General features: G+C 42.9%; 1 protein-coding gene across 1 annotated transcript in view; it reads right to left on the reverse strand.

Annotated features, from left to right (window-relative positions):
* LOC136866581 (protein takeout) overlaps positions 1 to 17,876 on the reverse strand; it is a 98,995-nt gene extending 81,119 nt beyond the window's left edge. Inside the window, exon 1 of the mRNA XM_067143680.2 lies at positions 17,784 to 17,876. Within this exon, the coding sequence (XP_066999781.2) occupies positions 17,784 to 17,862 (79 nt within the window). The 5' untranslated portion in view covers positions 17,863 to 17,876. The remainder of the gene's footprint in view (positions 1 to 17,783) is intronic.
* Positions 17,877 to 19,546: the final 1,670 nt, after the last annotated feature.

Genomic DNA, 19,546 nt, shown 5'->3' on the forward strand with positions numbered 1-19,546 from the left:
CACGGTGTAAACTAGAGCAGGTAATCGAAAGATATCTCTCAGTTTGACGTACATAAGTTGTTGGTCGGAGCATCAGTTCATAGACTGCTTAATTCTACTCGCCACAGTCTTATGATGTGCTAATATATTCGTATCTACATACGGTATGTTGCATCCTACATCTACAATACTCTAAGCTTGGCCTCCTCTTCCATTTGTACCTACTACACTTCTGTGAGTCAAAAGTCTTCTCAAAAAACACTGGCAGTCTCAAGATGGGTCCTAATAATTATTCTAGTCAAATTTCACCAGATCGTTCTTCTGACACTAACAGAATTCCGTACCTCTTTTTTGTGCTCCTGTTAGAAAGTCAGTGGAGAGTTGGCGTGGGATGATATTAGTAGACGAATAAGCTTGAGCGGAGCTTTTAAAAGTAGGAAAGATCATAGTCTGAAGATAAAGTTGGAATTCAAGAAGACAGTTTGGGGGAAATATTCATTTATAGGACGAGGAGTAAGAGACTCGAATAAATTATCAAGGGAAATGTTCGATACATTTCAAGTTCGTTGAAAATATTTAAAGAAAAGCTAGGAAAACAATTGATAGGGAATCTGCCACCTGTAAGCCCCTTAATTTATTACAGTATAAGAAAAACAACAACAACAACAACAACAACAGAAATCGATAGACTGGTAGAATTCCTTGATTGACGTTTCTATTGTACATATTACATGTAACATTACATTGACGGGAGCTCCGTTTCATTCCGAGATTATTCCCTTGCGGAACTAGAAATATCAATCCGTTTCCGCGTAGGACACGTTCCGTTTTAGTCTGCATTAAGTGCCATATAGCCTCATGAGATCAAAGAAAAAGTCCGTTTAAAGGAGGTTTCCGTTTCATTCAGGCTCTGGTTTTAGTGGAACTTCCATGGCTAAATGGTTAGCGTGCTGGCCTTTGGTCACAGGGGTCCCGGGTTCGATTCCCGGCAGGGTCGGGAATTTTAACCATAATTGGTTAATTTCGCTGGCACTGGGGCTGGGTGTATGTGTCGTCTTCATCATCATTGGATCCTCATCACGACGCGCAGGTCGCCTACGGGTGTCGTATCAAAAGACCTGCATCTGGCGAACAGAACATGTCCTCGGACACTCCCGGTACTAAAAGCCATACGCCATTTCATTTCATTGGAACTTCCACCTATTCCAGGTATCGACTACCAAGGAATGAAGCTCGGACATTGCGTTTTTGTTTAACCATTTGCAATATGCGTATAATATTTATTACTGCTATTACTTTTATTGGAATATACAATATTATTGTTTGTCCTGGCAGTTTAAAATGCAAAAGTAGATAAACGAAAAATAGCCAATTTTCACACTCTGAAGTTACACTTAAAAATAGTTTATGGTAATTATGAGTACACGCGTGCACTTTACTGCTGTTGATATGTCTGTGATCGAGCTCGATAGCTGCAGTCGCTTAAGTGCGGCCAGTATCCAGTATTCGGGAGATAGTAGGTTCGAACCCCACTGTCGGCAGCCCTGAAAATGGTTTTCCGTGGTTTCCTATTTTCACACCAGGCAAATGCTGGGGCTGTACCTTAATTAAGGCCACGGCCGCTTCCTTCCCACTCCTAGCCCTTTCCTATCCTATCGTCGCCGTAAGACCTATCTGTGTCGGTGCGACGTAAAACAACTAGAAAAAAAAAAGATATGTCTGTGTGCCACTTTCGGCCATGTAGGTCTTCTGAAATAATGCATTCTAAGTTAAAATAATTATGAAATATATTATATAAATATTACTAGTAACGGAAACATTGCATATTATGCGAGAGTAGAAAGACTGCGTGCACTCGTGGAAATGAGAACCCTCGGCCTTGCCTAAACTCTCCACTCGTGATTAAATTTACAATTTACTCTCTTATAACCTAAATAAACAGTATTTTTTTTAAATAATTACCTTAAATATTTTGATGAAGATTAAAGAGACTGGCCAAAATATCGCCACGTTTTCTACACTCATCAAAGAAAAAATTAAGCATAATTGCACTTTATCCACCAATGTCTAGTTTCATTTATGGTTAGAGAGTCCGGCTCCATGGCTAAATGGTTAAGGTGCTGGCCTTTGGTCACAGGGGTCCTGGGTTCGATTCCCGGCAGGGTCGGGAATTTTAACCATAATTGGTTAATTTCGCTGGCACGGGGGCTGGGTGTATGTGTCGTCTTCATCATCATTTCATCCTCATCACGACGCGCAGTTCACCTACGGGTGTCAAATCGAAAGACCTGCACCTGGCGAGCCGAACATGTCCTCGGACACTCCCGGCATTAAAAGCCATACGCCATTTCATTTTATTGTTAGGGAGTACAGGCGTGCTAGCCGGCCAGTGTCTTGGGAAGGTGCAGTATCCAACTGATGAGACTGTGCCGTACTGAGGCGAAACACGTAATTTTTGACGATAGAGTTTCCTGAACTTTACTGAATAATAAGTACATTGTTTAAATAATGGCAATCTTGCCTTCTTCACAACTAGGTATATTCTCAACTTACGACTGGTAAATAAATCGAGCACACTACAGCTGAGGTGATGTACAAGCAAGGTTGTCAGTGTGTCTCGCTTCTATGCACTGTGTATTAAAATGTCTCGTTATACGCTGTCTGTGGCACATCACATCAAAATATTAACTTCGATGTAAGAGAACATGAGACAAGTTGACGTCGCCAACATTGTTCCCGTGAATCAAAATGTTATCCTCAGGTTGTGAAAAAGTTTCAAGACACAAATTCTGTAGCAGATCGACATCGCGCGGGCCGTCCACACAAAACAACAGCAGCTCCGGACCGGTATATCGTCGTTGCGTCTAGAAAAACCGCTATGCAATAATATTTCAGCTTAGAAATTTGATAGGTTCTGTCATCTGAAGTTCAGTATTTCAAAGAATGTGCTGCGAGCCAGTATTTCTCCCCTCAATATTGTCACATAACGGTATTTCGAGGGGCAATGACGACATACTCATACTGCGCCACGAGCTTCGAGACACTACAGGACTGTAAGTACCCAAACTGTGCGCAATAGACTTCATGATGGGGGGCTGTATTCAAGAAGAACCTTCAGAACTCCTCCACTTCGATATCATAGGGCGGCTCGCGTTCGATCTGCTAGAGAACTTCAATCTCTAGAGACTTAGACACTAGATCATTGGTCCAGAACGTTGTTAACTGATGACGTGCAAATTGTTTTACACCCTGGCGACAACTCTCTGAGCATACGGAGGGTAAGAGAGGGACGTTACAATGGACCATTCTCAGTAGAACGTCACCAACAGCTTGGAGATTCAGCAATATTCTGGGCACGTGTCGTGTTCGGCCGCCGTACACCACTGGTTCACATTCAAGGAAACATGATGACCACAGTGTACGAATGCAACATTCTCCGATCCATAGTAAGTGGTTTTGCAGAGACTGTAGAAGATGGCTTGACTCCACAGGACGATAACGCTTGTCCACACCATGTAGCAGCTGTGAATGGATACCTGAAAGAACGTGGGATCCGCAGAACAGACTGGCCAGCGCCTTCCCTGGACATGAACTACATAGAGCATGCGTGGAATTTTCTTAAAAGAGCAATTTATAATCGTCAACAGCCACCACTAACGATTCTGACCCTAAAAGACGCTGGAACTGTTTGCCTCAAGAAATGCTCAATGATTGGTACTGAACATGCCCCGTTGCATTCAAGACTGCCTCAATGTTTGTGGAAGACCAACACGTTATTGACTCATGTGACTGCATTGAAAATTGTCTTTAATTTGTGATGTTCTAACTGAGGAGGTTCCTTAATTTGTTTGATTTAGTCACGTACTGAGTGTTTTTCTTTTCATACTGGGTCCAAAGTTACAGAGAAGTTTAAATTTCGTTGTATTTATTATTCTGATTTTCGCATTAAACAGTATGACAGGACCGAATCTGGCATATGCTTCACTTATATGGATATTTTTCCTTGTACTCAATAGTTAAATTTATTTACAATGAAAATCCACAGCCTGTTTCCAGTCGTTTGACCGGGTCAGGAATGGAATGAATGAAGCCCCCTTCTAGCGGCGAGGATGGGAATTGTGCCAGCTGCCGAGGCCTATCGCACTCCTGTGGGGCAATGATTATTGAATGATTAATGAAATGAAATGATATTGGAGAGTGTTGCTGGAATGAAAGATGACAGGGAAAACCGGAGTGCCCAGAGAAAAACCTGTCCCGCCTCCATTTGTCCAGCACAAATCTCACAATGGAATGACCGGGATTTGAACCACGGAACCTAGCGGTGAGAAGCCGGCGCGCTGCCGTCTGAGCCACGGAGGCTTCATTTAAACTTATTTACGCCTAGTGGAAACTATTAGCGCCCTTGACTGAAGTCAGTTGTTGAGCAGCTGGGATAGCGATCATATCAATGTTCCTTGTTGAGCCGCTCATCGCTAGGCAGTGCGCCTCTTCCTCCACACAGAGGTTTCTTGATTGTATTAAAGATCACAAACCTTGATCTACGGAATAATTACATATAATTTGTGCTCATATTGTATAAGCGATTCTACTGCTTGTTAGGTGATAGAAGTATCCCTTTATTATGAAACGACGCGAATTCCGGTTCGGCCGGCCGGTGTTGCAATTGCTCTCTCGTAACGTGATCATGTAATCCATGTTGCAAGGGATCGGATAACAAACATTTCCTTGTGGCCAGGGACCTTCCAAATAACCAGAGGCCAGTCAAGCGTTGACACATCCGTTTCTTAAAATAACTGATTGATAGACACGCATATAGATAACGACATTATTTGAGGAGAATGTATGATTCTAGAAGCCCCCCCTCCCCCCCCTACACACACACACCTCTTACACTTAACTTCAGCAGCTCTGAAAACTTTTGTCCGTGGTTTCCACATTTCATATCAGTAACATTCTAGTGCTATATCTTAATTAAGGCCACAGCTATTACTTTTCCAGTCATAGCCATTTTCTATCACACCGTTGCAGAAAATCTACTTTAACTACTACTACAACAATAATGTATGTAGGCTATGTATGTATGTATGTATGTATGTATGTATGTATGTATGTATGTATGTATGTATGTATGTATGTATGTATGTATGTATGTATGTATGTATGTTTGTTGAGTCCTTAGCCCTAAGGCTGGTTGGATCCTCAACAGCTCTGCCATCAGCTGTCATAGATGGCCTGGGCATCACTGAAGAGGCGTACTAGGGAAATGAGGAGTGAGGTAGTTTCCCGTTGCTTTCCTCACCGAGCCAGATGTTGCTATTTCATATCAGTCTGCCAAGCCCACTGAAATGCATGCATCAACCAACCCTATGAGCAACATTTTCACACCATTCATAGCAGGGACTGGCTGCATAAGAAATGGCATTACTAGCATCACTCATACCTCAGTCACTTTCATATTGTCAAAGCCAAGGATAAGACAAAGACAGATCAATGAAAGTAACAAAATTGCTCTAGCCTATACCAGAAGACATAGTGCACTGTAAACACTAGCTCCTGCCAGCAAAGGCATACAACAATATTAATAGGTCTATATCACATAACATGGCATCATCGTGGCAAGGCCCGTAGCGTAACGGTTAGTAATATTAGCTGTCGTTCTCAGGGGCCCAGGTTCGATTCTGGGTACTACCAGAAATTTAAGAATAGCAGGAGGGCTGGTATGTAGTTGAAATGGTACATGCAGCTCATCTCCATTGGCGGTGTGCCTGAAAAGTGCTGCACTACCTCGGGATGAGAACACGAGTGGCAATTTAGACCTGGTTTTAAATCACTTCCGTCAGTTCGAGTTCGAACTTCATCCCAGAACAAGAGAATCCTGAGCCGAGCTGAAACCATATAGATCTACCGTCTTACTAACAAACGGTGTATTACTTTTATACAAGGTTTATACACCGTTTATGTGAAATTCGTTACTAATAAACCGTGTATAAGCCTCCTGTGTATACATCTGTTATAGTTATTCATTGAATTGCTTATACAGACCAGGACCCTGTATAAGCGTTGTATAGCAGCGAGTAGCGGAAAAAGAAACGAGTGAGCAGTTTATTGTCGTGGTATTTATTGTCTACAGTAATATAATCGTGGTGAAATATTCGACATATCCATTTAACATTGAACACACATTGCAAGAATGGACGATAACGTTGATGATCTTCACGATATTTTAAACACAGAAGACATACACCATTCAGAGGTTATGGAGGCTAGACATCGTCGTAAAGTAAAACACTTTAAAGAGACGGAATGACAATGAATAACTATAAAAGAAATGATGGTTGGGCGTATTTTTGTGTAATAATGTGTTACTGCTTAATAGACTTTTGATATTGCGAGTTTATTATACATTATCTGCCCCTACAAAGATCTTTCTCAAATTTGAGTACCTGTAAAAGGGGACATATTCCTCAAGATAAAAAATGGCATAACTTGAAAACCATACGTAATATGATTTCCATACTTTGCAGTTGAATACGCAGAAATATGATGTATAAATGCCTAATAGAACATTTTTTGATCAAACCTTTCTTTTAAGCTACAAAACAGTTTTTCATTTCTCCTAAAAAGTAAGGATTTTGGAATGTGTACCCTTTTGAACTCGCCGATTCAATTACAATTGCTTACGTTTTCCGTACTACCCCAGTTATGAGCTTTTGATCTTTTCTTAGCTTTTCTATTTCTTTTTTGGTGTTCATTACATAAGCAAGCTGAAGAAATGTTGATATCAGTATAAGTCAATTTTCAGCTGTCTCACGGAATGACAATGAATAAGTAAGTTATAAAAGAAATGATGGTTGGGCGTATGTTTGTGTAATAATGTGTTACTGCTTAATATACGTTTGAAATTGCGAGTTTATTATACATTATCTGCCTCTACAAAGATCTTAGATCTTTCTCAAGTTTGAGTATAAAAAGGGACATATTCATTGACATAAAAATGGTATAACTTGAAAACCGTACGTGACATGATTTCCATACTTTGTAGTTGAATACGCAGAAATATGATGTATAAATGCCTAATAGAAACTTTTTTGATCAAACCTTTCGTTTAGCTACAAAACAGGTTTTCCTTTCTCCTGAAAAGTAAGGATTTTGGAATGTGTACCCTTTTCAACTCGCCGATTCAATTACAAATGCTAAAGTTTTCCGTACTATCCCAGTTAGTAGCTATTGATCTTTTCTTAAGCCATTCCATTTCTTTTTTTGGCGTTCATTACACAAGCAAGCTGAAGAAATGTTGATATCAGTATAAGCTAATTTCCAGCTGTCTCACCAAGTGTTGCCACTGCCTTTTCGATATGCCGTGCTACTGTGCGACTTTCCGGAAAGTTTTGCTCGTAGATAACCAGCAGAAGCGATCATAAAGGCGGTGAACGTGTGAAATACGTCAGTGAACTGCAGGAAGAGATTCCTACGCCTTGGAACGAGTGTATACGTGCTGTATTGTAATACAATGCGTATACCCCGTTTATTAGTAAGAAAAATGTAAAACGCTTATACAGGGTTTATTCACTGTATAACTAAACAAGAGTTAAACAACTGTATAAGGACTTTTTATTAGTAAGACGGCTAGAAACTAAAACCAAAAACCCCATGGCACTACAACCCTTGAAAGGCCTTGACCTACCAAGCGACTGCTGCTCAGCCCGAAGGCCTGCAGATTACGAGGTGTCGTGTGGTCAGCACGACGAATCCTCTCGGCCGTTATTCTTGGTTTTCTAGACCGGGGCCGCTATCTCACCGTCAGAAAGCTTCTCAATTCTAATCACGTAGGCTGAGTAGACCTCGAACCAGCCCTCAGGTCCAGGTAACAATTCCTGACCTGGCCGGGAATTGAACCCGGGGCCTCCGGGTAAGAGGCAGGCACGCTACCCCAACACTACGGGGCCGAATATCTAAAAACTAGAAGATAGCATATTCAGATTCTATAACTGATCAATATCTCCATCTCAAATCTTGGCATTATAGGTTACAACCGTACATGGTATCTAAAGCATAAAGGTGCCACGAGAGTTTACCGGAATTCAAACTGGGTCACTTCGATGCGAGGTTCATGACGATGCCATTGATCTATTAAATATTCGCTCTAAATCTCTTTAGAATACGTAGTTGGATAGGTGTATTAAGGAACTTACTCATTTATAGTGTTTGGATTTTAGTGCCGGGAGTGTTCGAGGACATGTTCGGGTCGCCTGGTACAGGACTTTCTATCTGACGTCCATGGGCGACGTGCAAATCTGGGTGTGAGATGATGATAATGAGGTAGGGAGAGGGTGAAACTCGGTGTCAGCACATAGCATACTTCTGTCGAATAACACCAAGAGGTCCGTTTAAGACTTAACGTCCCCATCCGACGGACGGATCACCATTGAGAGCGTCCCATGCCCCCACTCCATATGCATACTGCGGAGAGGTTTGAAATTGAATCCAGGCTTGTTCACGCAATCTGGTGATTATACATTTTAGACTATACCACCATCTCTTATACCCAGCCGGCCTACATTCTAATGGTGACACTTTTTTCTACCAAAGAGAGTCGAACCAGCTAACCACGGTGTCAGGGCACAAAGATGATCAAGGCCACCAGGCGAGCTGTGAAGGGACTAATTTCACATGCTGAAGACCTGAATGTGCATTGCAGGAAGTAGTGTATCTTCTTACCGATGGGCAGCTTATTGACATCCTGCTGGCCAGAGATGCAACCTCGGTTAAGATAAATGTTACGAATGAGTTTGTCCACAGATCATGCATATTTAGAAAGCCAAGCCCAAGATTTACACTACTTATTAGCATCTCCAATGTTACATCACGACTGAAGCTGTGTTTTGTAACGCTCTCTTAGTAAATGTCATTATGTTACATTATGGCAACAGCTACAAAGAAGAAAAGTTAAAAGAACAACTAGTGTTATCTTTCACTGGGTGATGGCGCATAGAAGAGACTTAAAATAAAAGTCACTACATGTGAGAAGAAGAAGAAGCGCTAAAATATTTTTATGACAATAAATATTCTCCTCTTCCTATCTGATCATCAACAACACAATCTTCATCGTCATTTCATCATCAAGACACTTAGTTTATGTAGGGAAGATCCAATTAAAAAGCACTGATATCAGAAATAATAATAATAATAATAATAATAATAATAATAATAATAATAATAATAATAAACACAAACGACGAATGTATACGTGGACGAGACCTGGAGACACTGGAAGGTATCAAATAGGCTTCATTATGATTAGGCAGAGATTCAGAAACCAGGTGCTGGATTGCAAGACTTTCCCAGGAGCTGACGTGGACTCTGACCACAACTTGTTAGTCATGAAATGACATCTGAAGTTGAAGAAATTGAAGAAAGGGAGGAATGCAAAGAGACGGGAAATTGAAAGGAAAGAGTGTGAGAAATTGTTTCAAGGAACATGTTGCACAAGAACTAAATGGGCTGCTGAAGAAAGGTTAGGAAGAAAGGAAAGATCAACCAAGTATCAATGGATAACTCGGGAGATACTAGATCTGTTTGACGAACGATGCAAGTTCAAGAATGTAAAAAGTGAGGAGGACAGAGTACGGGCGATTAAAGAATGAAGTAGATAGAAGGTGTAGGACAGCAAAGAAAGAATAGCTGAAAGAGAACTGCAAGGATGTTGAAGGTTGTATGGTTCTAGGAAAGGTAGATGCTGCATACAGAAAAAGTAAATGAAACCTTTGGAGAAAGGAAAACTAGATGTATGAATATTAAGAGCAAAGATGTAAAACCACTTCTAGGGAAAGAAGACAAGCCAGAAAGATGGCAGGAACATATCCAACAATTGTATCAAGGTAAAGACGTAGATGATATGGTTATGGAACAAGAAGAGGCTGTTGATGCTCATGAAATGGGAGACCCAATTTTGAGGTCAGAAGTTGACAGACCTTTGCGAGACCTAAATAGGAACAAGGCACCTGGAATTGATGACATACTCTCAGAATTACTGAATGCCTTAGGAGAAACGAGCATGGGGTGAATATTCCATTTACTATGTAAGATGTATGATACAGGAGCAGTACCATCCGATTTTCAGCAGAATGTTGTTATACCTATTCTCAAGAAAGCCAGCACTGACAAGTGTGAAAACTACCGCACCATTCTAACAGGTATTATATACAGAAGAATGGAAAGACAATTTGAAACTGAGTTGGGAGAAGATCAAATTGGCTTCAGAAAAAAATGTAGGAACACGTGAAGCAATCCTGACTTAACGTTCGACCCTAAAGGTTCGAATCAAGAAGGACAAGCCCACGTACATGGCGTCCGTAGATCGAAAAAAGGCATTCGATAAATGAAATGAAATGGCGTATGGCTTTTAGTGCCGGGAGTGTCCGAGGACATGTTCGGCTCGCCAGGTGCAGGTCTTTTGATTTGACACCCGTAGGTGACCTACGAGTCGTGATGAGGATGAAATGATGATGAAGACGACACATACACCCAGCCCCCGTGCCAGAGAAATTAACCAATGACGGTTAAAATTCCCAACCCTGCCGGGAATCGAACCCGGGACCCTGTGACCTAAGGCCAGCACGCTAACCATTTAGTCATGGAGCCGGACGGCATTCGATAATGTTGATTGGACCAAGCTATTTGAGATTCTGAAGGTGATCGGGATCAGGAACTGAGAAGGAAGAATTATCTACAACCTGAACAAAAGTGAGTCTGCAATGATAACGATCGAGGGCTTTGAAAAAGAAGCAGCAATCCAGAAAGTGAGGCAAGGCTGAAGTCCCCACCCTCCCTCCTTTTCAATGTTTATATAGAACAGGCGGTAAAGAAAATCAAAGAGGAATTCGGAAATCCAAGGAGAGGAAATAAGAACCCTGTGATTTGTTGATGAATATCTGGAGAAACTGCTGAATGGTATGGACAGAGTCTTGGGGAAGTAGTTCGTTCGTTCATAATCTGTTTACCCTCCAGGGTCGGTTTTTCCCTCGGACTCAGCGAGGGATCCCACCTCTACCGCCTCAAGGGCAGTGTCCTGGAGATTCAGACTTTTGGGTCGGGGATACAACTGGGGAGAATGACCAGGACCTCGCCCAGGCGGCCTCACCTGCTATGCTGAACAGGGGCCTTGTGGAGGGATGGGAAGATTGGATGGGACAGGCAAGGAAGAGGGAAGGAAGCGGCCGTGGCCTTAAGTTAGGTACCATCCCGGCATTTGCCTGGAGGAGAAGTGGGAAACCACGGAAAACCACTTCCAGGATGGCTGAGGTGGGATGGCTGAGTGGACCCCTTTCCAGCCCTCGTACCACTTTTCAAATTTCGTGGCAGAGCCGGGAATCGAACCCGGACCTCCGGGGGTGGCAGCTAATCACGCTAACCACTACACCACAGAGGCGGACTTGGGGAAGTAGTACAATATGAAAATAAATAAGTGCAGTCGAATGAAGTCAGGTGATGCAGGAAATATTAGATTAGGAAACGAAGTCTTAAAGGAAACAGACGAATTACTTGGGTAATAAAATAACTAGCGATGGCAGAAGTAAGGAGGACATCAGTAAAATGCAGACTGGCTCAAGCGAGGAAGGCCTTTCTTAAGACAAGAAATGTGCTCACTTCGAACAGTGATATAGGGATTTTTGAAGACTTTCATCTGAAGCGTGGCGCTGTATGGAAGTGAAACATGCACGATAACTAATTCAGAAAGAAAGAGAACAGAAGCTTTTGAAATGTGGTGTTACAGAAGGATGTTGAAGGTGAGATGGGTAGATCGAGTCACGAATGAAAAGATACTGAATCGAATTGGTGACAAGAGATAGATTCGGCTAAATTTGACGAGAAGAAAAATTAGAATGATAGGACACATCTTAAGACACCGAGGACTTGTTCAGTCGGATTTTGAGGGAAGTGTAGGTGGTAAGAACGGTAGGGATAGAGCAAGGTGTGAATATAACAAGCAGGTTAGAGCAGATGTAGGATGTAGCAGTTAACACAGGATAGTGTGGCATGAAGAGCTGCAGCAAACCAGTCTATGGACTGATGACTCAAGCAATAATAATAATAATAATAACAACAACAACAATAATAATAATAATAATAATAATAATAATAATAATAATAATAATAATAATAATAATAATAATAATAATAATAATAATAATACAGTATGTTTTGTTTTACTCTACCAAAGGGAAGAAAAAAATAAATGCTAAGCTTTAATTAATTTTGTTGGATCGACACTGAATGTATGATCTGAGATCCTTTATATGCCGACATCGTACAGCATGGAGTGCCGAATGAACCTTTTCCAGCCCTTAAAATATCTGTCTCAGCTGGGTTTGAACTCGCCACCCTGGAATCCTGACATTAGGTTATAGGCCTATTTGTATAATATTGTAGATAAAGCCCAGTTCTCTAGTTTATGTTTCCTAGCATGGGCAAGAAGGGGCTGCCTGGCCGAGGCGGTAAAGGCGTGCTCGGTTCGCCCGGAAGGTACGTGGGTTCGAATCCCCGTCAGGAAGTCGTAAAATTTAAGAAACGAGATTTCCACTTCCGGAGGTGCATATGGCCCTGAGGTTCACTCAGCCTACACCAAAAATGAGTACCAGGTTAATTCCTGGGGGCAAAGGCGGCCGGGCGTAGAGCTAACCACTCCACCCCATCACGTGCCGCGGTTAACAATGGTGAAAGCCTTTACCTTCCACTCCTCCAAGGGCCTTCATGGCCTGTACGGAGGTGCCTTTGTCTTTTGTCTTTGTAGTATGGGCAAGAACAAGTACTGTATGCTAACTATTATTGAGCTCTTTGGCTCTTGCATTAAGCTATAAATGTGGATGACTTGTAAATTAAGAGAAATAGTAGTACCGCTATTCGTTCTCTCTCACTGGGCCTAGTAGACTGATAGGACCCAAACACGTTAATAGTACCGTCTGGGTTGCTAAGGACTTAACTGGGCTTTCATTGTCAGCTATGGAACTGGGGCCATGATAGATCGGACATGGACAACATCCAATTGTGAGATGAGGCAAGAAGTCAATATTTTGATGTATGGCGAAGACCTCTGCTTTACATCCTCAGAATAAATGAATCGCCCGATGCAAAAAAGGGCTTCAGTCACGATACTGCCGAAATCGAGGTTAGTGCAAAATCTCTCTCTATATAGCCTACATTCTGAATGATGATGATGATGATAATAATAATAATAATAATAATAATAATAATCGTGGCACCACAACCCATAAAGATTGTGGTCTACCAATACGACTGCAGCTCAGAGTATTACGTGGTCAGCGTGACGATACACTCAGCCTATTATTTCGGTTTAATGACTAAACCGTTACCTTTCGTATCAGATAGCTCCGCAGTTCGTCTCTCGAGGATGAATGAACCCAGTTCCAGCCCTCAGTTCAGATTGAGAGTCCCTGGACTAGCCGAGAATCGAACCTGAGGCAGACACGCTACTCCTACACCATAGGGGGTAACACTACTTAATACTACTTTTCTTTTTTTGCTATTTGCTTTACGTCGGACCGACACAGATATGTCTTATAGCGACGATGGGATAGGAAAGGCCTAGGAAGTAGAAGGAAGCGGCCGTGGCCTTAATTAATGTACAGCCCCGGCATTTTCCTGGTGTAAAAATGGGAAACCACGGAAACTATCTTCAGGGCTGCCGACAGTGGGGCTCGAACCCACTATCTCCCGATTATTGGATACTGGCCGCACTTAAGCGACTGCAGCTATCGAGCTCGGTCTTACTACTACTACTACTACTACTACTACTACTACTACTACTACTACAATACTACAGTAACTCTAAATACATAGGGTCGGAGTGGCCCTGGGCAGATCACTGAGATACAAAATGCATGGAAATGAAAATCCACAGCCTGTTTCCAGCCAGTTTTGACCGGATCAAGAATGGAATGAATGAAGCCCCCATCTAGCGGCGAAGATATGAATTGTGCCGGGTGCCGAAGCCTGTCGCACTCCTCTGGGGCAATGATTAATGACTGACACATGAAATGAAATCTCAAGCTAACATTAAAACCCGGAACAACATATTACAGAAGTTAACAGGGACCACCTGGCTTACCAATGCAACAGTCCTTATATCCACAGCTCTTGCTCTTTCATCCTCAGTTGCAGAATACTGCTGTTCTGCATGGTTAAGCAGTGCTCATACTAAAATAATTGACACGCAGCTCAATCAAGCAATGCGCCTCATCACTGGATGTATTCGATCTACTAACACGCACTGGCTATCGGTTCTAAGTAACATTCCACCACCACCCCTAAGAAGATCTCAGTCATTGTTGAACGCATGGAAGAAAATTGAAAACAACCCACTGTTGCCAATATCTTCAGATTGTCCAGTATTATTATCTCAGCGATTAAAGTCCAGACAACCATCGTGGCGAACAGCAATCAATCTGCATGACAATCACTTCAAAATACTAGATGCCTGGAACAATCAAGGGCAGAACCAAAACAACACCTTGACACATCATTACATAATAATAATAATAATAATAATAATAATAATAATAATAATAATAATAATAATAATAATAATAATAATAATAATAATAATAATAATGTCCGCCTCTGTGGTGTAGTGGTTAGCGTGATTAGCTGCCACCCCCGGAGGCCCGGGTTCGATTCCCGGCTCTGCCACGAAATTTGAAAAGTGGTACGAGGGCTGGAACGGGGTCCACTCAGCCTCGGGAGGTCAACTGAGTAGAGGTGGGTTCGATTCCCGCCTCAGCCATCCTGGAAGTGGTTTTCCGTGGTTTCCCACTTCTCCTCCAGGCGAATGCCGGAATGGTACCTAACTTAAGGCCACGGCCGCTTCCTTCCCTCTTCCTTGCCTATCCCTTCCAATCTTCCCATCCCTCCACAAGGCCCCTGTTCAGCATAGCAGGTGAGGCCGCCTGGGCGAGGTACTGGTCATACTCCCCAGTTGTATCCCCCGACCAAGAGTCTGAAGCTCCAGGACACTGCCCTTGAGGCGGTAGAGGTGGGATCCCTCGCTAAGTCCGAGGGAAAAACCGAACCTGGAGGGTAAACAGATGATGATGATAATAATAATAATAATAATAATAATAATAATAATAATAATAATAATAATAATAATAATTTTCCGGCCCCGCGGTGTAGGGGGCAACGCGTCCGGCTGTCACCCGGCGGCCGCGGGTTCGATTTCCGGCCGGGTCAGGGGTTTTTAATTTTAAATGATTAATATCCCTGGCCTGGGCACTGGGTGTTTATGTCGTCCTTAACATTCCTTTCCTCACATTCAACACTCTACACTTCTGCAATTCCAATTACACGCAGGTTCATATCATACGGTGCAAGCAGGGACAAAATATCTCTATAGGTCGACGCCCCGAACAAATAGCATTTTACAAATAATGATAGCCTAATAATAATAATAATAATAATAATAATAATAATAATAAAAATAATACAGGTGACCTACCTACCGATTTCAGCATTCGTATTGTGTTGCTATGAAACAACGAAAGGAGAATTCTACTGAAAGGTTCCTATGGCTGAGTTAATGAACTTTTTCGAGTGACAATATGTCCCACCGATATGATGCATTTTCAGTATATGTGGAGGCCATGGCGAGAACTTTCATCGGTTGAAACTGCAAGGCTAAACTTCCGCCAATTTCCAATAAAATACGATTTGAAAATGTTGATAGTTCTGCACAAGATCCACACTGATTGTGTAGCACATCAAACTAAATCAAATCGGTGGGGGCACGTTTGCGAGGTCTCCCTCCTCGCGAGCGTGCCACGGGAGACCTTCATTATAAGAGGTGCCAAGATTTTAGACCGCCCTTCAAGAATCAATTTCCTTAGCCAGGATCGAGTCCGCGAACTTGGGATCGCGAATCCAACAATCAGGGGCGTATGCAGAAATTGTTTTGGGGGGAGAGGTAAGGTAAGGGTTATTCTGCCCGAAGGCAGGTCCGAACCTCCGCAGAGGTGTTCCTGAGCCGGAGTTTACGTACGGTAGGGTGGCCAGTTCCTTTCCGCTCCTCCATTCCCTTACCCCCCACCAACAGCGCGTGGCAACACATCCATCTCCTGACCACGTCCAATGTTCCTTAACTTCGGAGATCCGGTGTTTCAACACGGCTACGGCCGTTGGCTTTTCGGGGAGAGGGGTAATATTAAATATTAAAATTTGAGGACTTCTACAAAATAATGTTGGGTGCATATTGTGAAATTAGAAACATTAAATGAAAACTTTCAAAATAACACGATTATTTAATTAAGACATATTTGTACTCATGTTGACGATTATAATAGCAGACGTCTCCTCGATCCTCGATGTTTTGGCCAGCTCATGGATTATATTTTCTGCGGCCTCATGTTTTCCTTTGTGTATATACAAAACAGCTAATCCATCCAATCTTTCATGTGCAGTTATAATCTGCAAATGACCTTTTAAATATTTCAAGATCCACATTTTGTAGCACATCAAACTAAATCAAGAGAAAGAGCGTTCTGGTGTGGCAGTGGTTACTAGTAAGACAGCAAACAGTTTCAGTACTCTATGTATTGTTGGTAAAATATCACTGTCGCAAAATGAAATCCATTGGTTCAGGATGATTGCTTTTAGAAGAAAAAACTTATACATTATATTTCTTTATTTTCTTTCTTATCTGTTTACTCGCCAGCGTTGGTTTTTCCCTCGGACTCAGCGAGGGATCCCTCTTCTACCGCCTCAAGGGCAGTGTCCTGGAGCTTGAGATTTTTGGGTTGGGGATACAACTGAGAATAAGGGCCTGTACCTCGCCCAGGCGGCCTCACCTGCTATGCTTAACAGGGGCCTTGTGTGGGGGAGGAGGGATGGGGAGATCGGAAGGGATAGACAAGAGAGATGGAAGGAATCGGCCGTGGCCTTAAGTTAAGGTTTTTTTTTTTTTTTTTGCTATTTGCTTTACGTCGCACCGACTATGTCTTATGGCGACGATGGGACAGGAAAGTCCTAGGAAGTGGAAGGAAGCGGCCGTGGCCTTAATTAAGGTACAGCCCCGGCATTTGCCTGGTGTGAAAATGGGAAACCACGGAAAACCATCTTCAGGACTGCCGACAGTGGGGTTCGAACCCACTATCTCCCGATTACTGGATACTGGCCGCACTTAAGCGACTGCAGCTATCGAGCTCGGTCTTAAGTTAAGTACCATCCCGGTATTTGCCTGGAGAAGAAGGATGGCTGAGGAGGAAATCGAACCCCCTCTAATCATTTGACCTACGAAGGCTGCGTGGACCCCATTCCAGTCCTCGTAACACTTTTCAAATTTTGTGGCAGAGCCGGGAATCGAACCCTGGCCGCCGGGGTGGCAGCTAATCACACTAAGCACTACACCACAGAGGCGGACTATATGTATTTATGAATGGAAGCATCAACACACTGTTGGCAAGTACGTAGTTCAAATTAAAAGCAAAAACAACGAGCTACGTAAATCTTTGTTTACATGGTTGCCACAATTAATCATAAGTTTTAAACTTCAATATTTCGGGGGAGGGCGGTTATCCCCGCAAAACCCACCTCTGCTACGCCTATGCCGATAATCTACCATTGAGTCATGGAGGCAGTTGCCAGATGGATAAAAGAACAATATTACTCACACGCGGAAGACAGAAAATGTTATATATTGCATTATTTATGTATGATATGTCTTATATGACGTTCCACTTCAATCTATTAGTCGTATGTTTCCTACTCGTACTATAGTAGTGAAGTATTGAACTCACGAAGATGTCCAGTAGCAGCCTCTGTCGGTGAAACGGCGAGCAGACTGACGGCAACAACTAGCACGAGAGAGAGTTCCATGACTGTCTGGTAGACCAACCTTCACTCACTGGGCTTTTATAACTTCTCTCCCAGAGCAGACACGTGGTGAGATAATTGGAGAACACTAAATAGCCTGTTCTCCCGAGGACGAGAGTTAAATTATCGCGTTACCAGCAAACAGTTGATATTCCTAGAAAAATAACTCTGCGCATTCATTAATTGAGGATTGACTGTTTCTTTAAGGGACATAACGCTGTGGTTAACGACTCTATCAAGCGAAAAATATCCCTCTGCGGATCAGGGGTACAGTGTCAGACTTCGTATCCCAAGATCACGGGCTCAAACCCGGCAGAGATAGTCGAAATTTTTAAGGGCGGAGAGAAGTAAATTCGACACTCCATGTTGTATAATATCAGCATGTAAAAGATTTCTGGTGACACACTTGCTCTTACCCGGAAGTCCGGCTCTACGGCTATTGGTCACAGGGGTTCCGGGTTCGATTCCCGGCAGGTTCGGGAATTTTAACCATCATTGGTTAATTTCGCTGGCACGGGGGTTGGGTGTATGTGTCGTCTTCATCATCATTTCATCCTCGTTACGATGCACAGGTCACCTACGGGCGTCAAATCGAAAAATCTGCATCTGGCGAACCGAACTTGTCCTCGGACACTCCCAGCACTAAAAGCCATACTCCATTTCATTTTTTTCTTAGCCGGAAAAATTAATGAATTAAACCGAGCGAGTGGCTGCGCGGTTTGCGTCACGTAGCTGTCAGATTGCATTCGGGAGATAGTGAGTTCGAATCCCAGTGTCGGTAGCCCTGAAGATGGTTTTTCATGGTTTCTCATTTTCACACCAAGCAAAAGCTGGGGCTGTACTTTAATTAAGGTCACAGTCGCTTTCTTCCCGCTCCTAGCCCTTTCCTATCCTATCGTCACTATAAGACCTATCTGCGTCGGTGCGACACAGCAAATTGAAATAAAATAAAACTCTGCAATAGTTTATACACCAGACACAGTGGTAGAGTAAAATGGAACGTCGAAACTGAAACACAAGCAGTCTATGGTAAGGGTGTATTCTGCCCGAAAGCAGGTCCGAACCTCCGCAGAGGTATGTCTGAGCAAGAGTTGACGTACGGGAGGGTGGCCAGTTCCTTCCCGCTCCTCCATTCTCTTACCCCCCACCAACAGCGCGTGCCAACCCATCCAAATCTTGACCACCCCCAATGTTGCTTAACTTCGGAGATCTCACGGTATCCGGTGTTTCAACACGGCTACGGCCGTTGTCAAGCAGTCTAAATAGCGTCAAATTAAAATACTGGCACAGTGTAGCGGGTGCCTTATGTTGTGTTATATTACACTCAACAAAAAGAGTCTCTTTACAGTTTACCCACCAATGTCTAATATTTGTTTCATTTATGGTTAAATAGTAAGTACATTGTTTAAATCATGGAAACCCTGCCTTCATCCGCATCTGCGCTGTAGTGGTTAGTGTGATTACGCTGCCATCTCAGGAGGCCCGGGTTGAAAAGTGGTACGAGGGCTGGAGCGGGATCCATTCGGCCTCGGGTGGTCAGCTGAGTAGAGGGGGATTCGATTACCTCCTCAGTCGTTGTCGAAGTGGTTTTCCGTTGTTTCCCCACTTCTCCAGGCAAATGCCGGGATGGTATGTAACTTAAGGGCACGGCCGCTACCTTCCCACTTAATTGTCTATCCCTTCTGAT

Source organism: Anabrus simplex, chromosome 1 (genome assembly GCF_040414725.1).
Source record: "Anabrus simplex isolate iqAnaSimp1 chromosome 1, ASM4041472v1, whole genome shotgun sequence".
In the NCBI taxonomy this organism is placed as follows: Eukaryota; Metazoa; Arthropoda; class Insecta; order Orthoptera; family Tettigoniidae; genus Anabrus; species Anabrus simplex.